Here is a 22,105-nt window from a genome sequence, read left to right as displayed (position 1 = left end):
AACTGGGGTGTAACTGGGTGGAGGCCAGGCGCAGTGGTGTAAACTGGGAGGTAACTGGAATGGGGAGCAGGCCAAATGGTCTGAACTGGGGTGTAACTGGGATGGTGGGCCAAGCCCAGTGGTGTAAACTGGGGTGGAACTGGGATGGACGCTAGGCGCTGGGGTGGAACTGGGAGGAACTGGGATGGGGGGCCAAGCTCAGTGGTGTAAACTGGAGTGGAACTGGGGAGTAACTGGGATGAGGCTGGGCCCACTGGTGGGAACTGGGGGGGTAACTGGGGTGGTGGCCAAGCCCAGTGCTCCAAACTGGGGGCTTTAATGGTCCAAACTGGGCTGTAACTGGGATGAGGCTGGGCCCAGTGGTCCAGACTGGGGTGGAACTGGGATGGGGCTGGGCCCACTGGTGGGAACTGGGGGGTAACTGGGATGGGGGCCAAACCCAGTGCTGTGGACTGGGGGCTTTAATGGTCCAAACTGGGGGGTAACTGGGATGAGGCCGGGCCCACCAGTGGGAACTGGGGGGCTACTGGGGGGTAACTGGGATGGGGACCAAACCCAGTGCTTCAGACTAGGGGCTTTAATGGTCCAAACTGGGATGTAACTGGGATGAGGCTGGGCCCAGTGGTCCGGACTGGAGTGTAACTGGGATGAGGAGCCAAGCTCAATGGTGTAAACTGGAGTGGAACTGGGGGGTAACTGGGATGGGGCTGGGCCCACTGGTGGGAACTGGGGGGGAAGTGGGGGGGGAACTGGGATGGGGTCCAAGCCCAGTGCTACAAACCAGGGGCTTTAATGGTCCAAACTGGGATGTAACTGGGATGAGGTGCCAAGCCCAGTGGTGTAAACTGGAGTGGAACTGGGATGGGGCTGGGATGGTGCTGGGCCCACTGGTGGGAACTGGGAGGTCACTGGGAGGTAACTGGCATGGGGAGTGGGCCAAATGGTCTGAACTGGGGTGTAACTGGGATGGTGGGCCAAGCCCAGTGGTGTAAACTGGGGTGGAACTGGGGGGAACTGGGATGGGGGCCAAGCCCACTGTTGCAGACTGGGGACTTTAATGGTCCAAACTGGGGTGTAACTGGGTGGAGGCCAGGCGCAGTGGTGTAAACTGGGAGGTAACTGGAATGGGGAGCAGGCCAAATGGTCTGAACTGGGGTGTAACTGGGATGGTGGGCCAAGCCCAGTGGTGTAAACTGGGGTGGAACTGGGATGGACGCTAGGCGCTGGGGTGGAACTGGGAGGAACTGGGATGGGGGGCGAAGCCCAGTGGTGTAAACTGGGAGGTAACTGGGATGGGGGCCAGACCCAGTGGTGTAAACTGGAGTGGAACTGGGGAGTAACTGGGATGGGACTGGGCCCACTGGTGGGAACGGGGGGCTACTGGGGAGTAACTGGGATGGGGGTCAGACCCAGTGCTGCGGACTGGGGGCTTTAATGGTCCAAACTGGGGGGTAACTGGGATGAGGCTGGGCCCAGTGGTCCGGACTGGAGTGTAACTGAGATGAGGAGCCAAGCTCAATGGTGTAAACTGGGGTGGAACTGGGATGGGGTCCAGACCCAGTGGCGTAACTGGGCTGTAACTGGGGTGGAACTGGGATGAGGCTGGGCCCACTGGTGGGAACTGGGGGGCTACTGGGAGGTAACTGGGATAGGGGCCAAGCCCAGTGCTGCAGACTGGGTGCTTTAATGATCTAAACTGGGGTTGAACTGGGGTGAGGGGCCAAGCGCAGTGGTGTAAACTGGAGTGGAACTGGGGGGTAACTGGGATGGGGGCCAAACCCAGTGCTTCAGACTAGGGGCTTTAATGGTCCAAACTGGGATGTAACTGGGATGAGGCTGGGCCCAGTGGTCCGGACTGGAGTGTAACTGAGATGAGGAGCCAAGCTCAATGGTGTAAACTGGAGTGGAACTGGGGGGTAACTGGGATGGGGCTGGGCCCATCAGTGGGAACTGGGGGGCGTAACTGGGATGGGGGCCAGACCCAGTGCTCCAAACTGGGGGCTTTAATGGTCCAAACTGGGGGGTAACTGGGATGAGGCTGGGCCCAGTGGTGTAAACTGGAGTGTAACTGAGATGAGGAGCCAAGCTCAATGGTGTAAACTGGAGTGGAACTGGGGGGTAACTGGGATGAGGCTGGGCCCATCAGTGGGAACTGGGGGGGTAACTGGAGGGTAACTGGGATGGGGGCCAGACCCAGTGCTGCAGACTGGGGGCTTTAATGGTCCAAACTGGGATGTAACTGGGATGAGGTGCCAAGCCCAGTGGTGTAAACTGGGGTGGAACTGGGGGGAACTGGGATGGGGGCCAAGCCCACTGTTGCAGACTGGGGACTTTAATGGTCCAAACTGGGGTGTAACTGGGTGGAGGCCAGGCGCAGTGGTGTAAACTGGGAGGTAACTGGAATGGGGAGCAGGCCAAATGGTCTGAACTGGGGTGTAACTGGGATGGTGGGCCAAGCCCAGTGGTGTAAACTGGGGTGGAACTGGGATGGACGCTAGGCGCTGGGGCGGAACTGGGAGGAACTGGGATGGGGGGCCAAGCTCAGTGGTGTAAACTGGAGTGGAAATGGGATGGACGCTAGGCGCTGGGGTGGAACTGAGAGGAACTGGGATGGGGGGCCAAGCTCAGTGGTGTAAACTGGAGTGGAACTGTGGAGGAACTGGGATGAGGCTGGGCCCACTGGTGGGAACTAGGGGGGTAACTGGGATGGGGCCAAACCCAGTGCTCCAAACTGGGGGCTTTAATGGTCCAAACTGGGCTGTAACTGGGATGAGGCTGGGCCCAGTGGTCCAGACTGGGGTGGAACTGGGATGGGGCTGGGCCCACTGGTGGGAACTGGGGGGTAACTGGGATGGGGGCCAAACCCAGTGCTGTGGACTGGGGGCTTTAATGGTCCAAACTGGGGTGTAACTGGGTGGAGGCCAGGCGCAGTGGTGTAAACCGGGAGGTAACTGGAATGGGGACCAGACCAAATGGTCTGAACTGGGGTGTAACCGGGATGGTGGGCCAAGCCCAGTGGTATAAACTGTGGTGGAACTGGGATGGAGGCTAGGCGCTGGGGTGGAACTGGGGGGTAACTGGGATGGGGGGCGAGGCCCAGTGGTGTAAACTGGGAGGTAATTGGGATGGGGACCAAGCCCAGTGGTGTAAACTGGGAGGTAACTGGGATGGGGACCAAGCCCAGTGGTGTAAAATGGAGTGGAACTGGGAGGTAACTGGGATGGGACTGGGCCCACTGGTGGGAACGGGGGGCTACTGGGGAGTAACTGGGATGGGGGTCAGACCCAGTGCTGCGGACTGGGGGCTTTAATGGTCCAAACTGGGGGGTAACTGGGATGAGGCTGGGCCCAGTGGTCCGGACTGGAGTGTAACTGAGATGAGGAGCCAAGCTCAATGGTGTAAACTGGGGTGGAACTGGGATGGGGTCCAGACCCAGTGGCGTAACTGGGCTGTAACTGGGGTGGAACTGGGATGAGGCTGGGCCCACTGGTGGGAACTGGGGGCTACTGGGGGGTAACTGGGATAGGGGCCAAGCCCAGTGCTACAAACTGGGTGCTTTAATGGTCCAAACTGGGATGTAACTGGGGTGAGGGTCCAAGCACAGTGGTGTAAACTGGAGTGGAACTGGGGTGTAACTGGGATGGGGGACGAGCCCACTGTTGCAGACTGGGGACTTTAATGGTCCAAACTGGGGTGTAACTGGGTGGAGGCCAGGCGCAGTGGTCCAAACTGGGAGGTAACTGGAACGGGGACCAGGCCAAATGGTCTGAACTGGGGTGTAACTGGGATGGTGGGCCCAGCCCAGTGGTGTAAACTGGGGTGGAACTGGGATGGACGCTAGGCGCTGGGGTGTAAACTGAGAGGTAACTGGAATGGGGACCAGACCAAATGGTCTGAACTGGGGTGTAACTGGGATGGTGGGCCAAGCCCAGTGGTGTAAACTGGGGTGGAAGTGGGATGAGGCTGGGCGCTGGGGTGGAACTGGGAGGAACTGGGATGGGGGGCGAGGCCCAGTGGTGTAAACTGGGAGGTAACTGGGATGGGGGCCAAGCCCAGTGGTCCAAACTGGTGGTGGAATGTAAACTGGGGTGTAACTGGTCATACTGGGTCCAGTAGTGAATCAGGGGTGTAAATGGGTGCTGGGCCAAGCCTTAGTGGTGTAAACTGGGCTGTAACTGGGATGCAACTGGGGCGTGACCCAGACCCAGTGGCGTAACTGGGGTGAACTGGGGTGGAGCTGGGGTTAGGCCCAGACACTGTGGCGCAACTGGGATGTGACTGGGGTGAACTGGGGTGCAACTGGGGTGGGGTCCAGACCCAGTGTTGTAACTGGAATGTAACTGGGGTGAACTGGGATGCAACTGGGGTGGGGCCCAGCCCCAGTGGTGTAACTGGGGTGTAACTGGGCCAAGGGTCACAAGTGGGGCGGAACTGGTCTTACTGGCCCCAGTGGTGTAACTGGGATGGAACTGGGGCGTAACTGGGCCAAGGCTCACTGATGCAAGTGGGGTGGAACTGGTCTTACTGGGCCCCAGTAGTGTAACTGGGGTGGAATTGGGGTGTAACTGGGCCAACGGTCACTGATGCAAGCAGGGCGGAACTGGTCTTACTGGGCCCAGTGGTGTAACTGGGGTGTAACTGGGCAGCTGCAGGGTGGACACAGGAGTTCTCTGACCAGTTGAGGCTGGGAACTGGGAGGAACTGGGAGGAACTGGGGCGGGATCGGGACTGCGGGGGCAGCAAAGGGACCCAGGAGCGCCCCAGGGGACCCACGAGGGACCCGGGTGGCCCCAGAAGGACCCCAAGGACCCAGGAGCACCCAAAGGGACCCTGAGGGACCCCAAGGACCCAGGTGGCCCCAGAAGACCCCGAAGGACCCCAAGGGACCCAGAAGGACCCCAAGGACCCAGGAGGACCCTAAGGAGCACCCCAAGGGACCCAGGTGGCCCCAGAAGACCCCAAAGGACCCCAAGGGGACCCAGGTGGCCCCAGAAGACCCCAAGGGACCCAGGAGCACCCCAAGGGACCCTGAGGGACCCCAAGGGATCCCCAAGGACCCCGAGGGACCCAGGAGTGCCCTGAGGGACCCCAGTGTCCCCAGAAGACCCCAAGGGACCTCGAGGGACCCAAGAGCACCCCAAGGGACCCAGGTGTCCCCAGGAGACCCTGAGGGACCCCAGGGGACCCCGAAGGACCCCAAGAGACCCAGGAGCACCCCAAGGGACCCCGAAGGACCCCAAGGGACCCCAAAGGACCCAGAAGACCCCAAAGAACCCTGCGGGACCCAGAAGAACCCCAAGGACCTTGAGGGACCCCAAGGGACCCAGGTGTCCCCAGAAGACCCCAAGGGACCTCAAGGGACCCAGGAGCACCCCAAGGGACCCCGAAGGACCTCAAGGGACTCAGGGGACCCAGAAGACCCCAAAGGACCCTGAGGGACCCCGAGGGACACAGGTGTGCCCAGGAGCACCCCAAGGGACCCTGAAGGACCCCGAGGGACCCAGGAGCACCCCAAGGGACCCCAAAGGACCCCAGGGAACCCAGAAGACCCCAAAGGACCCTGAGGGACCCAGGAGCACCCCAAGGGACCCCGAAGGACCCCAAGGGACCCAGGGGACCCAGAAGACCCCAAAGGACCCTGAGGGACCCAGAAGAGCCCCAAGGACCTTGAGGGACCCTGAGGGACGCAGGTGTCCCCAGAAGACCCCAAGGGACCCAGAAGGACCCCGAGTGACCCCAAGGGACCCAGGTGTCCCCAGAAGACCCCAAGGGACCCAGGAGGCCCCAAGGACCTTGAGGGACCCCAAGGGACCCAGGTGTCCCCAGAAGGACCCGGAGGGACCCAGAAGGACCCAAGGACCTTGAGGAACCCCAAGGGACCCAGGTGTCCCCAGAAGGACCCCGAGGGACCCAGAAGACCCCAAGGGACCTCGAGGGACCCAGGAGCACCCCAAGGGACCCAGGTGTCCCCAGAAGACCCCAAGGACCCCGACGTGCCCCAAAGGACCCTGGCGTCCCCAGAGGCCTCGGCTGTCCCCAAGGGGACCCCGTTGTCCCCAGATGTCCCCAAGGGGACCCCGTCACCCCCAGGTGACCCAGGTGTCCCCGAGGGGACCCCGGTGTCCGGCGGGGGGGTGCGGTACCGGGTGAAGGTGACAACGGGGTCCCAGTGGGGTGGGGGGACGCTGGCAGCCGTCACCCTCAGCCTGGTGGGGACGGAGGGACAGAGCCCCCCCTGCCACCTCGACTGGCCCCTCCACCGCCTGTGCCCCGGCACCGTGAGTGCACTGGGGGGCACTGGGAGGGACTGGGAGGGACTGGAAAGGGACTGGGGGGCGCTGGGAGGGGACTAGGAGTCACTGGGGGCCATTGGAAAGGGACTGGGGGGACACTGGGAGAGACTGGGGGGGCACTGGGAGAGACTGGAGGGCACTGGAAGGGACTGGAAAGGGACTGGGGGCACTGGAGGGTGACCGGGAGGCACTGGGGGCCATTGGAAAGGGACTGGGTGGGCACTGGGAGAGACTGGAAGGGACTGGGAAGGGACTGGAGGGCACTGGAAGGGACTGGAAAGGGACTGGGGGCACTGGAGGGTGACCGGGAGGCACTGGGGGCCATTGGAAAGGGACTGGGTGGGCACTGGGAGAGACTGGAAGGGACTGGGAAGGGACTGGGGGGCACTGGAGGGTGACTGGGAGGCACTGGGGGGTATTAGGAGGGGACTGGAGAGTGACTGGGGTCACTGGAAGGGGACTGGAGGGGGACTGGGGGGCACTGGGAAGGGACTGGGAGGAACTGGGGGGCACTGGGGGGACTGGGAGTACTGGGAGGGGAACTGGGAAGGGACTGGGAGTACTGGGAGGCGCTGAACGGGCTGATGAGGTATGAGGGGAGGACGGGGGATGACAGGGGGTGACAGAGGTGACGGGGTGACAGGGGGTGACACGAGGGGTGACACAAGGGGTGACGGGGTGATGGGGTGACAAGGTGACACGAGGGGTGACAGAGGGTGATGGGGGGGTGATAAGGGGTGATGGGGGTGACAAGGTGACACGAGGGGTGACGGGGGTGATGAGGGTGACAGGGGGGTGACAGGGGGTGGCAGAGGGTGATGGGGGTGACAGGAGGTGACGGGGTGACACGAGGGGTGGCAGAGGGTGATGGGGTGACAGGGGTGACACGAGGGGTGACAGGGGGTGATGGGATGTGATGGGGGGTGACAGGGGTGACACGAGGGGTGACAGGGGGTGACAGGAGGTGACGGGGGGTGACAGGGGTGACAGGAGGGGTGGCAGAGGGTGGCAGTCGGTGGCCCCGCAGACGGTGGTGGCAGAGGTGACGTCGGCGCGGCCCCTGGGGACCCTCCTGCTGCTGCGGCTGCGGAAGGAGCCGCTGGTGTCCCTTGTCCCCGACCGCTGGTTCTGCGCCCGCGTCACCGTCACCGGGCCCCTGGGGGACGGCGACAACGGGGACGGGGACGACGGTGATGATGGGGACGACGGTGACAACGGGGACGATGGGGACACCCCCAAGGCCACCTTCCCCTGCTACCGGTGGCTGGAGAGTGGCTGCCTGGAGCTGCGGGAGGGCACCGGTATGGGGACAGGGGGGACATGGGGGACAGGGGGGGACATGGGGACACCAGGGGGACATGGGGGGACATGGGGACACCAGGGGGACATGGGGGGACAGCTGGGGACACCATGGGGATATGGGGGGACATCAGGGGGGACACGTTGGGATATGGGGACACCCTGGAGAAACCATGGGGACATGGGGGGGTCATCAAGCTGTGGGGCCACAGGGGGGACATGAGGACACTGGGGGAACACGGGGGGACAAGAGGATGAAATGGGGACATGAAGCCACCATGGAGACATGGGGACAGCACGGGGGACACATGGGGACAAGAGGACACTGTGGGGACATGAGGACACCATGGGGACATACGGGGGACAGCATGGGGGACAGCATGGGGACATGGGGACACATGGGGACATGGGGGGACATGAGGGCAAGAGGACACCGTGGGGACATCATGGGGACATATGGGGGGACATGGGACACACCATGGGGACACATGGGGACATGGCGACACCATGGGGACACCATGGGGACACATGTGGATGTGGGGACATGGGAACATATGGGGACAAGTGGCCACCACAGGGCCACCATGGGGACAAGGGGACACCATGAGGATATGGGACATGGGGACAAGTGGACATCGTGTGGACACCATGGGGACATATGGGGGGGACATGGGGACAGTGTGGGGGACATATGGGGACAAGAGGACACCATGGGGACATGGGGCCACACAGGGACATGGGGGGACATATGGGGACAAGAGGACACCATGGGGACATCAGGACAACACGGGGCCACCATGGGGACATATGGGGGGACATGGAGATGTGGGGACAGCGTGGGGAACACCATGGGGACAAGGGGACATGGGGGGACATAGGGGGACATGGGGACAAGAGGACACCACGGGGACATGGGGACACCATGGGGAACTTGTGGACATGGGGGATGTGGGGACATGGGGATGCCATGGGGTCACCATGGGGACAAGGGGCCACCACGGGGCCACCACGGGGACATGGGAACAAGGGGACAAGGAGCCACCATGGGGACATGGCGCCACCATGGGGCCACCATGGGGACATGGGGACAAGGGGCCACCTTGGGGCCACCATGGGGACATGGGGACACCTGTGACTCCCACCACCTGCCGTGACGTGGGGACTGGGAGAACTGGGAGGGAACTGGAGGCACTGGGAAGGACCGTGTGATGTGACCCCCCCGTGTCCCTCCCGTGTCCCCCCCCGTGTCCCCCCTGTCCCCAGCCCGGACCCCCCGCGGGGCCGCCTGGGAGCCGCGGCTGCTGCAGCAGCGCCAGGAGGAGCGGAGGGAGCTCGAGGAGGCCTTCCAGTATGGACTGGGAGCACTGGGAGGGCACTGGGAGGGGACTGGGAGTGACTAGGAGGGGACTGGGGGCTCTGGGAGGGCACTGGGAGGGGACTGGGAGCAGTGGGAGGGCTCTGGGAGGGGAGTGGGAGGGGACTGGGAGCACTGGGAGGGGACTGAGAGGGGACTGGGAGGGGAGTGGGAGGGGACTGGGAGCACTGGGGGGGGACTGGGAGGGGACTGGGAGCGACTAGGAGGGGACTGGGGGCTCTGGGAGGTCACTGGGAGGGGACTGGGAGCAGTGAGAGGGCTCTGGGAGGGGACTGGGAGGGGAGTGGGAGGGGACTGGGAGCACTGGGAGGGGACTGGGAGGGACTGGGAGGGCTCTGGGAGGGGACTGGGAGCACTGGGAGGGGAGTGGGAGGGGACTGGGAGCACTGGGAGGGGACTGAGAGGGGACTGGGAGGGGACTGGGAGGGGACTGGGAGTGACTGCGAGGGTTCTGGGGGGGGGGACTGGGAGGGACTGGAAGGGCACTGGAAGGGGACGGCGAGCACTGGGATGGCACTGGGTGGGGACTAGGAGGGGAGTGGGAGGGGACTGGGAGCACTGGGCGGGGACTGGGAGGGACTGGGAGGGCTCTGGGAGGGGACTGGGAGCACTGGGAGGGGACTGAGAGGGGACTGGGAGGGGACTGGGAGTGACTGCGAGGGTTCTGGGAGGGGACTGGGAGGGACTGGAAGGGCACTGGAAGGGGACGGCGAGCACTGGGATGGCACTGGGTGGGGACTGGGAGCAATGGGAGGGGACTGGGAGGGGACTGGGAGCACTGGGAGGGGACTGGGGGTGACTGCGGGGGCTCTGGGAGGGGACTGGGAGGGGACTGGAAGCACTGGGAGGGCAGTGGGAGGGCACTGGGAGGACTGGGAGGGGACTGGGTTGGGACTGGGAGTACTGGGAAGGCACTGGGGGGGACTGGGAGTACTGGGAGGGCACTGGGAGGGGAATGGGAGCACTGGGAGGGCACTGGGAGGGCACTGGGAGGACTGGGAGGGGACTGAGTTGGGACTGGGAGTACTGGGAAGGCACTGGGGGGGACTGGGAGTACTGGGAGGGCACTGGGGGGGGAATGGGAGCACTGGGAGGGGACTGGGAGCACTGGGAGGGGACTGGGAGGGACTGGGAGGGCACTGGGAGGGGACTGGGAGGTCCCTGGGAGGGGACTGGGAGGGACTGGGAGGGCACTGGGAGGGGACTGGGAGGTCCCTGGGAGGGGACTGGGAGGGACTGGGAGGGCCGTGCGAGGGGACTGGGAGCACTGGGAGGGCCCTGGGAGGGCAGTGGGAGGGGACTGGGAGGGACTGGGAGGGCCCTGGGAGGGGACTGGGAGCACTGGGAGGGCACTGGGAGGGCAGTGGGAGGTTACTGGGAGCACTGGGAGGGCACTGGAGGTGACTGGGAGCACTGAGAGGTTACTGGTGGTGAATGGGAGGTTACTGGGAGCACTGGGAAGTTACTGTCAGGGCAGTGGGAGCTTACTGGGAGCACTGGGAGCCTACTGGGAGCTTACTGGGAGCACTGGGAAGTTACTGGGAGGGCAGTGGGAAGTTACTGGGAGCACTGGGAGGGCACTGGGGGCAACTGGGAGCACTGGGAGGTTACTGGGAGGGCAGTGGGAGCTTACTGGGAGCTTACTGGGAGCTTACTGGGAGGTTACTGGGAGCACTGGGAGGGCACTGGAGGTGACTGGGAGCACCGGGAGGTTACTGGTGGTGACTGGGAGGTTACTGGGAGCACTGGGATGTTACTGGCAGGGCAGTGGGAGCTTACTGGGAGCACTAGGAGCCTTCTGGGAGCTTACTGGGAGCACTGGGAAGTTACTGTGAGGGCAGTGGGGGTGACTGGGAGCACTGGGAAGTTACCGGTGGTGACTGGGACCTTACTGGGACCTTACTGGGAGCTTACTGGGAGCACTGGGAAGTTACTGGGAGGGCACTGGAGGTGACTGGGAGCACTGGGAAGTTACTGGTGGTGACTGGGAGGTTACTGGGAGCCCTGGGATGTTACTGGGAGGGCAGTGGGAGCTTACTGGGAGGTTACTGGGAGCACTGGGAGGGCAGTGGGGGTGACTGGGAGCACTGGGAAGTTACTGGTAGTGACTGGGAGGTTACTGGGAGCCCTGGGATGTTACTGGGAGGGCAGTGGGAGCTTACTGGGAGGTTACTGGGAGCACTGGGAAGTTACTGGGAGGGCAGCAGGGGTGACTGGGAGCACTGGGAGCTTACTGGGAGCTTACTGGGAGCTTACTGGGAGCACTGGGAGCAGCCCCCTCATGTGTTCCCCCCCAGGTGGGCACCCTACGCCCCGGGCTGGCCCTGGTACCTGCGGGCGCTGCCCCCCGCCCTGTGCCCCTGGCCACCGCCGCGGCCACCGCCACCAGCACCAGTGTCACCAGTGTCACCAGTGTCACCGGCACCAGCGTCACTGGTGTCCCCGGTGTCCCCCCCGTGTCCCCCCCCGCCGCTGTCCCCCACCCTGGCCTTCCCCCTGGGCCACCGCGCCAGCATCGCCGCCCGCGCCGCCGCCGCGTCAGTGTCACCGCTGTCACCCCCCCCAAGTGTCCCCCCCCCACGTGGCCCGGCCACTGCCTCGCGCTGGCCTTGCGTGTCCCCACTTGTCCCTCACCGCGTCCCGGGTGTGTCCCTGTCCCCAGGGTGTCCCCATGTCCCCATGGTGTCCCCATATCCCATGTCCCTTGTCCCCCGGTGTCCCCACATCCCCACAGTGTCCCCCGGTGTCCCCATGTCCCATGTCCCTTGTCCCCATGGTGTCCCCATGTCCCCCAGTCTCCCCATGTCCCCACACTATCCCCATGTTGTCCCCATGTCCCCATATCCCCTGTCCCTTGTCCCCCAGTGTCCCCACATCCCCACGGTGTCCCCATGGTGTCCCCACGGTGTTCTCATGTCCCACCATGTCTCGTGTCCCCATGTTCCATGTCCCTTGTCCCCGTGGTGTCCCTGTATCCCATGTCCCTTGTCCCCTGGTGTCCCCATGTCCCCACAGTGTCCCCACGGTGTCCCCATGGTGTTCTCATGTCCCCCATGTCCCATGTCCCCATATCCCATGTCTTCATGTCCCCCCATGTCCCCATGTCCCCTGTCCCTTGTCCCCTGGTGTCCCCACATCCCCACAGTGTCCCTCGGTGTCCCCATGTCCCTTGTCCCCTGGTGTCCCCACACCCCCACGGTGTCCCCCAGTGTCCCCATGTCCCCTGGTGTCTCCACAGTGTCCCCACGTCCCCTGGTGTCCCCACAGTGTCCCCATGTCCCCTGTCCCCTGTCCCCAGCCAGGTCCGGGTGCGGCTCCGGGGCCTTCGCTGCGGTGGCTCCTGGCGCAGCTTCGAGGACATCGAGGACGCGCTGGGGGGACCCGGGACCCCCATCAGCGGTGGGTGCCCCCCACCCATGGTGGGGACACCCGGGGGGTTGGGGACAGCCAGGGGGTTGGGGGGGGCACCCAAGGGTTTTGGGGGGGGGGCACCCACAGGTGTGGGGGGACCCAGGGTTGTGGGGGCACGCAGGGGGTTTGGGGGCACCCAGGGTGTTGGGGGCACCCAGGGGTGGGGGGGGGCACACAGGGGTCTGGGGACACCCGGGGTTTGGGGACACCCAGGGGTTTGGGGGGGGCACCCAGGGGGTTGGGGGGTCCCAGGGATTGGGGGGACCCAGGGGTTGGGGGGCATCCAAGGGGTTTTGGGTGGCACCCATGGGGTTTGGGGGGGGCACCCAGGGGGTTTGTGGAGACCCGGGGGGTTGGGGGGTTACCCAGGGTTGGGGGGCACCTGGGGGTTGGGTGGCACCCCTGTGGTTTGGGGGGACCCGGGGGTTTGGGGGCACCCAGGGGGTTTGGGTGGCACCCAGGGATGTGGGGGGCACCCAGGGGGTTGGGGGGTCCCAGGGATTGGGGGGACCCAAGGGGTTGGGGGGGGACGCACAGGTTAGGGGGGGCACCCAGGGGTCTGGGTGGCATCCAGGGGGTTAGGGGCGCCCAGGGGTTGGGGGCACCCAGGGGTCTGGGGGGGACGCACGGGTTAGGGGGGCACCCAGGGGTTTTGGGGGGCACCCAGGGGGTTGGGGACACCCGGGGGTTGGGGGGGGCACACAAGGGTTTTGGGGGGGGGGGGGCACGCACAGGTGTGGGGGCACCCAGGGTTGTGGGGGCACCCAGGGGGTTGGGGGGGGCACCCAGGGTTGTGGGGTGGGGGGACCCAGGGGTCTGGGGGGACCCACGGGTTAGGGGGGCACCCAGGGGTTTTGGGGGGCACCCAGGGGGTTGGGAGGCACCCAGGGGGGTTTGGGGGGGTCCCCCAGAGGTTTTGGGGGGGCACCCAGGGATTTGGGGGGACCTGGGGGGGTTTGAGGGGCACCCAGGGCTTTGGGGGACACCCAGGGGGTTCATGGGGGCACCCAGGGGGTTTGAGGGGGGGTCACCCAGGGCTTTGGGTGCCCCCCCCAGAGTACGTGCTGCGGCACTGGCGGGACGACGCCTTCTTCGGGGCGCAGTACCTGAGCGGGGTGAACCCCGTCCTGCTGCGCCGCTGCGCCCGCCTGCCCCCCAACTTCCCCATCACCCCCCCCATGGTGGCCGCCAGCCTCGGGCCCACCACCGGCCTGCGCCGGGAGCTGGAGGTGGGGGGGTGGGGGGGGGGACATGGGGACATGGGGGGGACATGGGAGGACATGGGGGGTCATGGGGGCACATGGGGACATGGGGGGCATGGGGGGGACATGGGGGGGGTCATGGGTACCCCAGAGTTTGGGTGCCCCCAGGGGTCATGGGTGTCTCAGGGGTCATGGGGACCCCAATATTTGGGGGGGGAGGTCCCAGGCACCTGGGGAGGGGGTTGGGGGGGGTCCCACGGTGGGTTTTTTTTGGGGTGGGAGGGTGGGGGTGTTGGGGACACCCTGGCGCTGTGGGGGGGACCCAGGTGGCCCCGGGGACACCCAGGTGGCCCCAGGGCACCCACGTGTGGGGCACAGGGGGGGCGGCTGTTCCTGGCGGACTACGCGCTGCTGGAGGGGGTCCCCACGGGGCGCATCGGGGGCGCCCCCCAGTTCCTGGCTGCCCCCCTCTGCCTGCTCTGGCTCAACCCCCGCCGCCAGCTGGTGCCCATCGCCATCCAGGTGGGGCCCTGCCACCCCCCTGTCACCCCCCCTGTCACCCCCCGGGTCACCCTGTGTGTCCCCATGTCCCCCCTGTCCCCCCACAGCCCGATGGCTCCCCATGTCCCCATGGTTTGTCCAGGGTGTCCCCATATCCCAGCGTGTCCCCCCCAATGTCTCCCCATATCCCCATGGTGTCCCCCCCCATGTCCCTATGTCCCCCTGTGTCCCCCCATGTCCCCCCATGTCCCCCTGTGTGTCCCCACAGCCCAATGGCCACCCACGTCCCCATGGTTTCCCCAGGGTGTCCCCATATCCCAACAACCCCTCTGATGTCCCCCCATGTCCCCCTGTGTCCCCCCATGTCCCCAGGGGGTCCCCATGTCCCCTTCTGTCCCCCCATGTCCCCATGTCCCCAGGTGTCCCCCCATGTCCCCCTGTGTCCCCCCATGTCCCCAGGGGGTCCCCATGTCTCCCTCTGTCCCCCCCGTGTCCCCATGTCCCCAGGTGTCCCCCCATGTCCCCCCTGTGTCCCCCCATGTCCCCAGGGGGTCCCCATGTCCCCCTCTGTCCCCCCCGTGTCCCCATGTTCCCCTGTGTCCCCCCATGTCTCCCCTGTGTCCCCACAGCCCGATGGCCTCCCATGTCCCTATGGTGTCCCCAGGTGTCCCCCCATGTCCACATAGTGTTCCCATGATGTCCCCCCACATCCCCCATGTCCCCCCATGTCCCCCCATGTCCCCCCATGTCCCCACATCCCCTATGTCCCCCATGTCCCCCTGGTCTCTATGTCCCCACGATGTCCCAACATCCCCATGTCCCTCCCTGTCCCCACTAACCCCCTCCTTGTCCCCCCCCAGCTCTCCCAGCACCCCGGTCCCCACGCCCCCATCTTCGTGCCGGGGGATGGGCCCTGGGGGTGGGCGCTGGCCAAGCTGTGGGTGCGGGGCGCCCACTTCACCCTGCACGAGATGGTGACGCACCTGCTGCACAGCCACTTCCTGGGGGAGACCTTCGCCACCGCCACCCACCGCCTGCCCGCCTGCCACCCCATACGCCAGGTACCCCAACCCGCACCCCGAAACTGCACCCAAAAACCTGCACCCTGAAACTGCACCCCAAATCCTGCACCCAAAAACCTGCACCCTAAAAGTGCACCCCAAATCCTGCACCCAAAAAGTGCACCCCCAAACCTGCACCCCTAAACTGCACCCCAAATCCTGCACCCCAAAACCCTGCACCCAAAAACCTGCACCCTAAAAGTGAAGCCTAAATCCTGCACCCCAAACGTACATCCCAAATCCTGCACCCAAAACCCACGTGGTATCCCTAACTGCATCCCTAAAGTGCACCCCAAATCCTGCACCCCAAAACCCTGCACCCAAAAACTGCACCCAAAAATCTGCACCCAAAAATCTGCACCCTAAAAGTACACCCCAAATCCTGCACCCCTAAACCCGCACCCCGAAACTGCACCCAAAAACCTGCACCCAAATCCTGCACCCAAAATCTGCACCCCTAAACTGCACCCAAAATCCTGCACCCAAAAACCTGCACCCTAAAAGTGCACCCCAAACCTGCACCCCTAAACTGCACCCCAAATCCTGCACCCCAAAACCCTGCACCCAAATCCTGCACCCAAAAACTGCACCCAAAAACCTGCACCCAAAAATCTGCACCCTAAAAGTGCACCCCAAATCCTGCACCCCTAAACCCGCACCCCGAAACTGCACCGAAAAACCTGCACCTTGAAACTGCACCCAAAATCTGCACCCCTAAACTGCACCCCAAAACCTGCACCCAAAAACCTGCACCCTAAAAGTGCACCCCAAATCCTGCACCCAAAAAGTGCACCCCCAAACCTGCACCCAAAAAGTGCACCCCAAATCCTGCACCCCAAAACCCTGCACCCAAAAATCTGCACCCCTAAAGTGCACCCCAAATCCTGCACCTCGAAACTGCACCCAAAAACCTGCACCCCAAATGCTGCACCCAAAAATCTGCACCCCTAAACCTGCACCCCAAATCCAGCACCCAAAATCCTGCACCTCGAAACTGCACCCAAAAACCTGCACCCAAAATCTGCACCCCTAAACTGCACCCTGAAACTGCACCCCAAATCCTGCACCCAAAACCCTGCACCCCAAATCCTGCACCCAAAACCCACCTGGTATCCCTTACTGCACCCCCAAAACCTGCACCCCTAAAGTGCACCCCAAAACCTGCACTCAAAAATCTGCACCCTAAAAGTGCACCCCAAATCCTGCACCCAAATCCTGGTCCCCAAGTCCTGCACCCAAAAACCTGCACCCAAAAACCTGCACCCTAAGAGTGCACCCCAAATCCTGCACCCCAAATCCTGCTCCCCAAATCCTGCACCCCAGAACCCTGCACCTAAAAAGTGCAGCCCCAAATCTGCACCCCAAAAAACATGTCCCCTCACCCACATGTCCCATATGTCCCCATTTCCCCATGTCCCCAATGTCCCATGTCCCCATAGCCCCACGTACAATGTTCCCATGTCCAATGTCACCCATGTCCCATGTCCCCATATTCCATGTCTCAATGTCCCATGTCCCCATAGCCCCAGGTCCCATGTCCCCCTCACCCACATGTCCAATGTCCCCGATGTCCCATGTCCCCATAGCCCCACACACAACATTCCCACGTCCAATGTCACCCATGTCCCATGTCACCCATGTCCCCATATTCCATGTCCCAAAGTCCCATGTCCCCATAGCCCCACACACAACATTCCCATGTCCAATGTCACCCATGTCCCATGTCACCCATGTCCCAATGTCCCATGTCCCCATAGCCCCACACACAACATTCCCACGTCCAATGTCACCCATGTCCCCATATTCCATGTCCCAACGTTCCATATCCCCATGTCTCGTGTCCCCCTCACCCACATGTCCCATGTCCCCAATGTCCCATGTCCCCATACCCCCATGTCCCATGTCCCCCTCACCCATGTGTCCCATCTCCCCAATGTCCCATGTTCCCATAGCCCCACGTACAATGTCCCCAATGTCCCCATGTCCCCATGTTCTATGTCCCAATGTCCCCTGTTCCATGGCCATTGTTCCCATATTCCATGTCCCAATGTCCCATGTCCCCAGGTCCCACGTCCCCATCACCCACATGTCCCATGTCCCCAATGTCCCATGTCCCCATAGCCCCACATACAACGTTCCCATGTCCAATGTCACCCATGTCCCAAGTCCCCATATTTCCATGTCCCAACATCCCATGTCCTCATGTCCTGTGTCCCCCTCACCCCCGTGTCCCACGTCCCCTGTCCCCACGTGTCCCCAGCTCCTGCTGCCCCACTGCCGCTTCACCTTCCACATCAACATCTTGGCCCGTGAGACGCTGCTCAACCCTGGTGGCATCATCGACCAGGTCAGCCGGACCCCCAAGTCCCCATGGTGGCACCTGGACAGTGTCATCCCCCCCCCCCCCCGGTGGCACCCAGGTCCCACTTGGTGGCACCTGGACCCCTGGGTCCCCCTTGGTGGCACCCAGACAACTGAGTCCTCCAGGGTTGGGGGAAATTGTGGGTGGGGGACAATGGAGGACACTGAGGGGGGGTGATGTCCCCAGGCCACCGCCGTGGGGCGGGAGGGGACACTGGAGCTGGTGGCCCGGGGGACGGCGGCCCTGACCTACAGGGAGTTGTGTGTCCCCGATGACCTGGAGCACCGCGGTGTCACCGACGTCCCCAACTACTACTACCGCGATGACGCCCTGGAGATCTGGGGGGCCATTGAGAGGTGGGGACACGGGGGTGGGACATGGTGGTGGGGACGTGGGGGTGGGGACAAGAGGGATGGGGCCATGGGGATGGGATGGCGGGACATGGGGATGGGACATGGAGTTGGGGACATGGGGATGGGATGGTGGGACATGGGGATGGGACATGGAGGTGGGGACACGGTGGTGGGGACATGGGCATGGGGACATCAGGGATGGGAACGTGGAGGTGGGGCCATGGGCAGAGGGACAAGAGGGATGGGGCCATGGGGATGGGATGGTGGGACGTGGGGATGGGACATGGTGGTGGGGACAAGAGGGATGGGGCCATGGGGATGGGATGGTGGGACGTGGGGATGGGACATGGTGGTGGGGACAAGAGGGATGGGGCCATGGGGATGGGATGTGGGGTGGGGACATGGTGGTGGGGACATGGGCATGGTGACAACAGGGATGGGGCCATGGAGTGGGACATGGGGATGGGAGGTGTGGTGGGGACATAAGGTTGGGGACAATGGGGGTGGGGACATGGTGGTGGGGACATGGGCATGGTGACAACAGGGATGGGGCCATGGAGTGGGACATGGGGATGGGAGGTGTGGTGGGGACATAAGGTTGGGGACAATGGGGATGGGGACAAGGGAGATGGGGACGTGGAGATGGAGACAACAGGGATGGGGCCATGGGGACAGGGAGCCCAAGGTTGGGAGCTGCTGGGGGGTGACACCAGGACAGTGGGCATGGCCCTGTCCCCATGGCCCACTGGTGTCCCTGTGGTGGCCCAGCCTAGTGGAGGGGATCGTGGCTCTCTACTACCCCGAGGACAGTGACGTGGCTGAGGACCACGAGCTCCAGGACTGGGTGGGCGAGATCTTCACCTACGCTGTCCTGGGCAACGAGAAGACAGGTAGGGGGCCCGGTGACGGTGACGGCCATGGTCATGGTCACATCATGGTGATGATCATGCGTGGTGATGGTGACCATCATGGCCATCATCATGGTCACACCACGGTGATGGTCATGATGGTGGGGACTGTCATGATGATTGTCGTGGTCACATCACGGTGATGGTCGTGGTCACGTCATGGTGATGGTCATGGTCACATCATAGTCATGGTCACAGTAACATTGTGGCCATGGTCACACCGCAGCGATGGTGACAGCTGCAGTCAAGGCAGTGGTGGTGGCCATGGTCATGCCACAGTCATGGCCATGACCACAATCACTGCTATGGCCGTGCCACAGTGATGGCCATGGCCAAGGCCTCACACCACAGTCATGGCCGCCATCACGGTCATGGTCACAGCCATGCCATGGACATGGGCATGGTCACAGACGTGTGACATGGCATGGGCACGATCATGGCTGTGGCCACCGTCATGACATGGGGTGGATGTGGTCATAGCCACAGCCATGGTCAAGACAAGGTATGGGCACGGTTACGTGCACAATCATGGTCATGCCATGGTCATGGTCAAGACATGGGATGGGCATGGTTGCAGTCATGGTCATGCCATGGTCATGGTCAAGACATGGCATGGGCGTGATCATGTCCATGGTCACACCATGAGGTGATCACATGACGGCCACGGACACGCCACGCCTGTGCCAGGTGGTGGGTTGGTGGTGGATGAGGTCATCTCTGACGTCACGCTGTGTTCCCACCCCAGGCTTCCCCTCCAAGCTCTGCAGCCGCCCTGAGCTGGTGAAGTTCGTCACCATGATCATCTTCTGCTGCTCCGCCCGGCACGCTGCCGTCAACAGCGGCCAGGTGGCACCTGGGGGGACGTGGGGACACGGGGGGACATGGGGGTGCACGGAGGAACTTGGAGGGTGGAGAGACCCAGGGGTCCATGTAGGGTTCAGAGGTGGCCATGGAGCCACCTTGGTGGCATCTGGGGGGACATGGGGACACATGGAGGGTGGAGAGACCCAGGTGCCCATGTAGGGCTCAGAGGTGGCCATGGAGCCACCTTGGGGGCATCTGGGGGGACATGGGGACACATGGAGGGTGGAGAGACCCAAGCACCCATGTAGGGCTCAGAGATGGCCATGAAGCCACCTTGGTGGCACCTGGATGGATGTGGGGACACATGGAGGATGGAGAGACCCAGGCATCCATGTAGGCCTCAGAGGTGGCCATGGAGCCACCTTGGTGGCCACAGGGCACTTGGAGATGTGCCAATCACCCAGGTGGCCCCGGTGGGACCCAGGTGACCCCAGAGGAGGTTGGGTGACCCCCCCAGATGTTTGGGTCCCCCCACTGACCCCACCCCACCCCACCCAGTACGACTACGCTGCCTGGATGCCCAACACGCCGGGGACGCTGCAGCGGCCACCGCCGAGGAGCAAGGAGGAAGCCACCGCCCAGCTCCTCCTGGAGACCCTCCCGTCCCCCGAGGCCACCGGTGCCCTCCTGGCCCTGCTCAGCGTCGTCAGCTACGAGGGTGGAGAACCGGTGAGGGGGGACCCTGGGGACACGGGTGGCCGGGTGGGGTCCCCTACATGACCCCCAAGAGGACCCATGTGTCCACGTGGGTCCCCATGACCCCCAAGAGGACCCAGGTGTCCAGGTGGGCCCCTCATGACCTCCAGAGGACCCAGGCATCCAGTTGGGCCCCCATGACCCCCAAGAGGACCCATGTGTCCAGTTGGCCCCCCATGACCCCCAGGAGGACCCATGTGTCCAGGTGGGCCCCCCATGACCCCCAAGAGGACCCATGTGTCCAGGTGGGCCCCCATGACCCCCAGGAGGACCCAGGTGTCCAGGTGGGCCCCCCATGACCCCCAAGAGGACACATGGGTCCGGGTGGGCCCCCATGACCCCCAGGAGGACCCAGGTGTCTGGGTGGGCCCCTCATGACCTGCAGGGGACTTGGGTGTTCAGGTGGGCCCCCCATGACCCCCAAGAGGACCCAGGTGTCCAGGTGGGCCCCCATGACCCCCAAGAGGACCCAGGTGTCCGGGTGGGCCCCTCATGACCTCCAGAGGACCCAGGTGTCCAGTTGGGCCCCCCATGACCCCCAAGAGGACACAGGTGTCCGGGTGGGCCCCCATGACCCCCAGGAGGACCCAGGTGTCCGGGTGGGCCCCTCATGACCTCCAGGGGACTCGGGTGTCCGGGTGGGCCCCCCATGACCCCCAAGAGCACCCAGGTGGCCATGTGGGCACCACATGTCCCCAAGGGGACCCAGGTGTCCAGGTGGACCCCCCCCCATGACACCCCCTTGTCCCCCAGCGGCCACTGGGCTCCCGCCACCAGGAGCCCTTCAGTGAGGCGGCCCCACTGCGTCTCGTGGCCTCCTTCCGGCGCCGCTTGGCCACCATCTCCCACCGCATCCAGCAACGCAACGAGGGACTGGACCTGCCCTACCCCTACCTCGACCCCGCCTGCGTCCAGGAGAGTGTCGCCATCTGACCCCCCCAATGATGTCCCCAACTCCCCCCGCGATGTCCCCAAGACCCCCTGGAGGTCCCCAACCTCCTTGGACCATCCCCAACCTCCTTGGACCATCCCCAACTCCCCAAGATGTCCCCAACCTCCTTGGACCACCCTCAACCCTCCTCATGGTGTCCCCAAGCTCCCCATCTCAACGTCCCCCAACTTGTCCCCAACATGTCCCCAACAACCCCCTGGTGTTCCCCTGCTCCAGATGTCCCCAACCTCCCCATCCCAACCCCCTGGGATGTCCCCAACCCGCCCCCCCCCCCAGGACATCCCCAACCTCCTTGGACATTCCCCAACCACCCCTAGATGTCCCCAACCTCTCCATCCCCACCTGAGATGTCCCCAACCTCCCTGGTGTGTCCCCAACCTCCCCAGGACATCCCCAACCTCCCCCATCCCATCGTCACCCCTCCAGTGTGTCCCCAACGCCCTGCACCACGTCCCCAGCCCCCCAGGATGTCCCCAACCTCCTTGGACCATCCCCAACCACCCCCATGGTGTCCCCAACCTCCCTATTCCTCCCCCCCAACATGTCCCCAACACTCCCCCGGTGTCCCCACCCCCCCCCCAGATGTCCCCAGCCTCCTTGGACCATCCCCAAATGTGTCCCCAACACCCCACTAGTGTGTCCCCAACCTCCCCAGATGTCCCCAACCCTCCTGGATGTCCCCAACACTCCCTTGGTGTCCCCTCCCTCCCAGATGTCCCCAACGTCCTTGCTTGGTGACCATCCCCAAGCTCCTCGAGGTGTCCCCAAGCTCCCTGAGGTCTCCCCAACCTCAGGGTCTGGTCCCTGCTCCATCCCCCTCAGCCCCAC

At 64.0% G+C, this 22,105-nt stretch overlaps 1 protein-coding gene across 1 annotated transcript; it reads left to right on the top strand.

Moving 5' to 3' along the window:
• Window positions 1–3,996: 3,996 nt before the first annotated feature.
• On the top strand, window positions 3,997–21,419 carry LOC137666537 (polyunsaturated fatty acid lipoxygenase ALOX15B-like). The gene is made up of 15 exons (XM_068406622.1): window positions 3,997–4,030; window positions 6,091–6,278; window positions 7,321–7,594; window positions 8,856–8,940; window positions 11,265–11,504; window positions 12,266–12,366; window positions 13,435–13,607; window positions 13,959–14,102; window positions 14,942–15,142; window positions 17,403–17,489; window positions 17,691–17,860; window positions 18,626–18,747; window positions 19,511–19,611; window positions 20,128–20,298; window positions 21,079–21,419. Exons 1-15 carry the CDS (start codon window positions 3,997–3,999, stop codon window positions 21,256–21,258), a joined length of 2,271 nt encoding a protein of 756 aa, XP_068262723.1. The 3' UTR covers window positions 21,259–21,419.
• Window positions 21,420–22,105: the final 686 nt, after the last annotated feature.

The sequence above is a fragment of the Nyctibius grandis genome, chromosome 8 (genome assembly GCF_013368605.1).
Source record: "Nyctibius grandis isolate bNycGra1 chromosome 8, bNycGra1.pri, whole genome shotgun sequence".
Taxonomy (NCBI): Eukaryota; Metazoa; Chordata; class Aves; order Nyctibiiformes; family Nyctibiidae; genus Nyctibius; species Nyctibius grandis.
The sequence above is the reverse complement of the archived record's forward strand: the minus strand, read 5'-3'. Positions and strand labels throughout refer to the sequence as shown.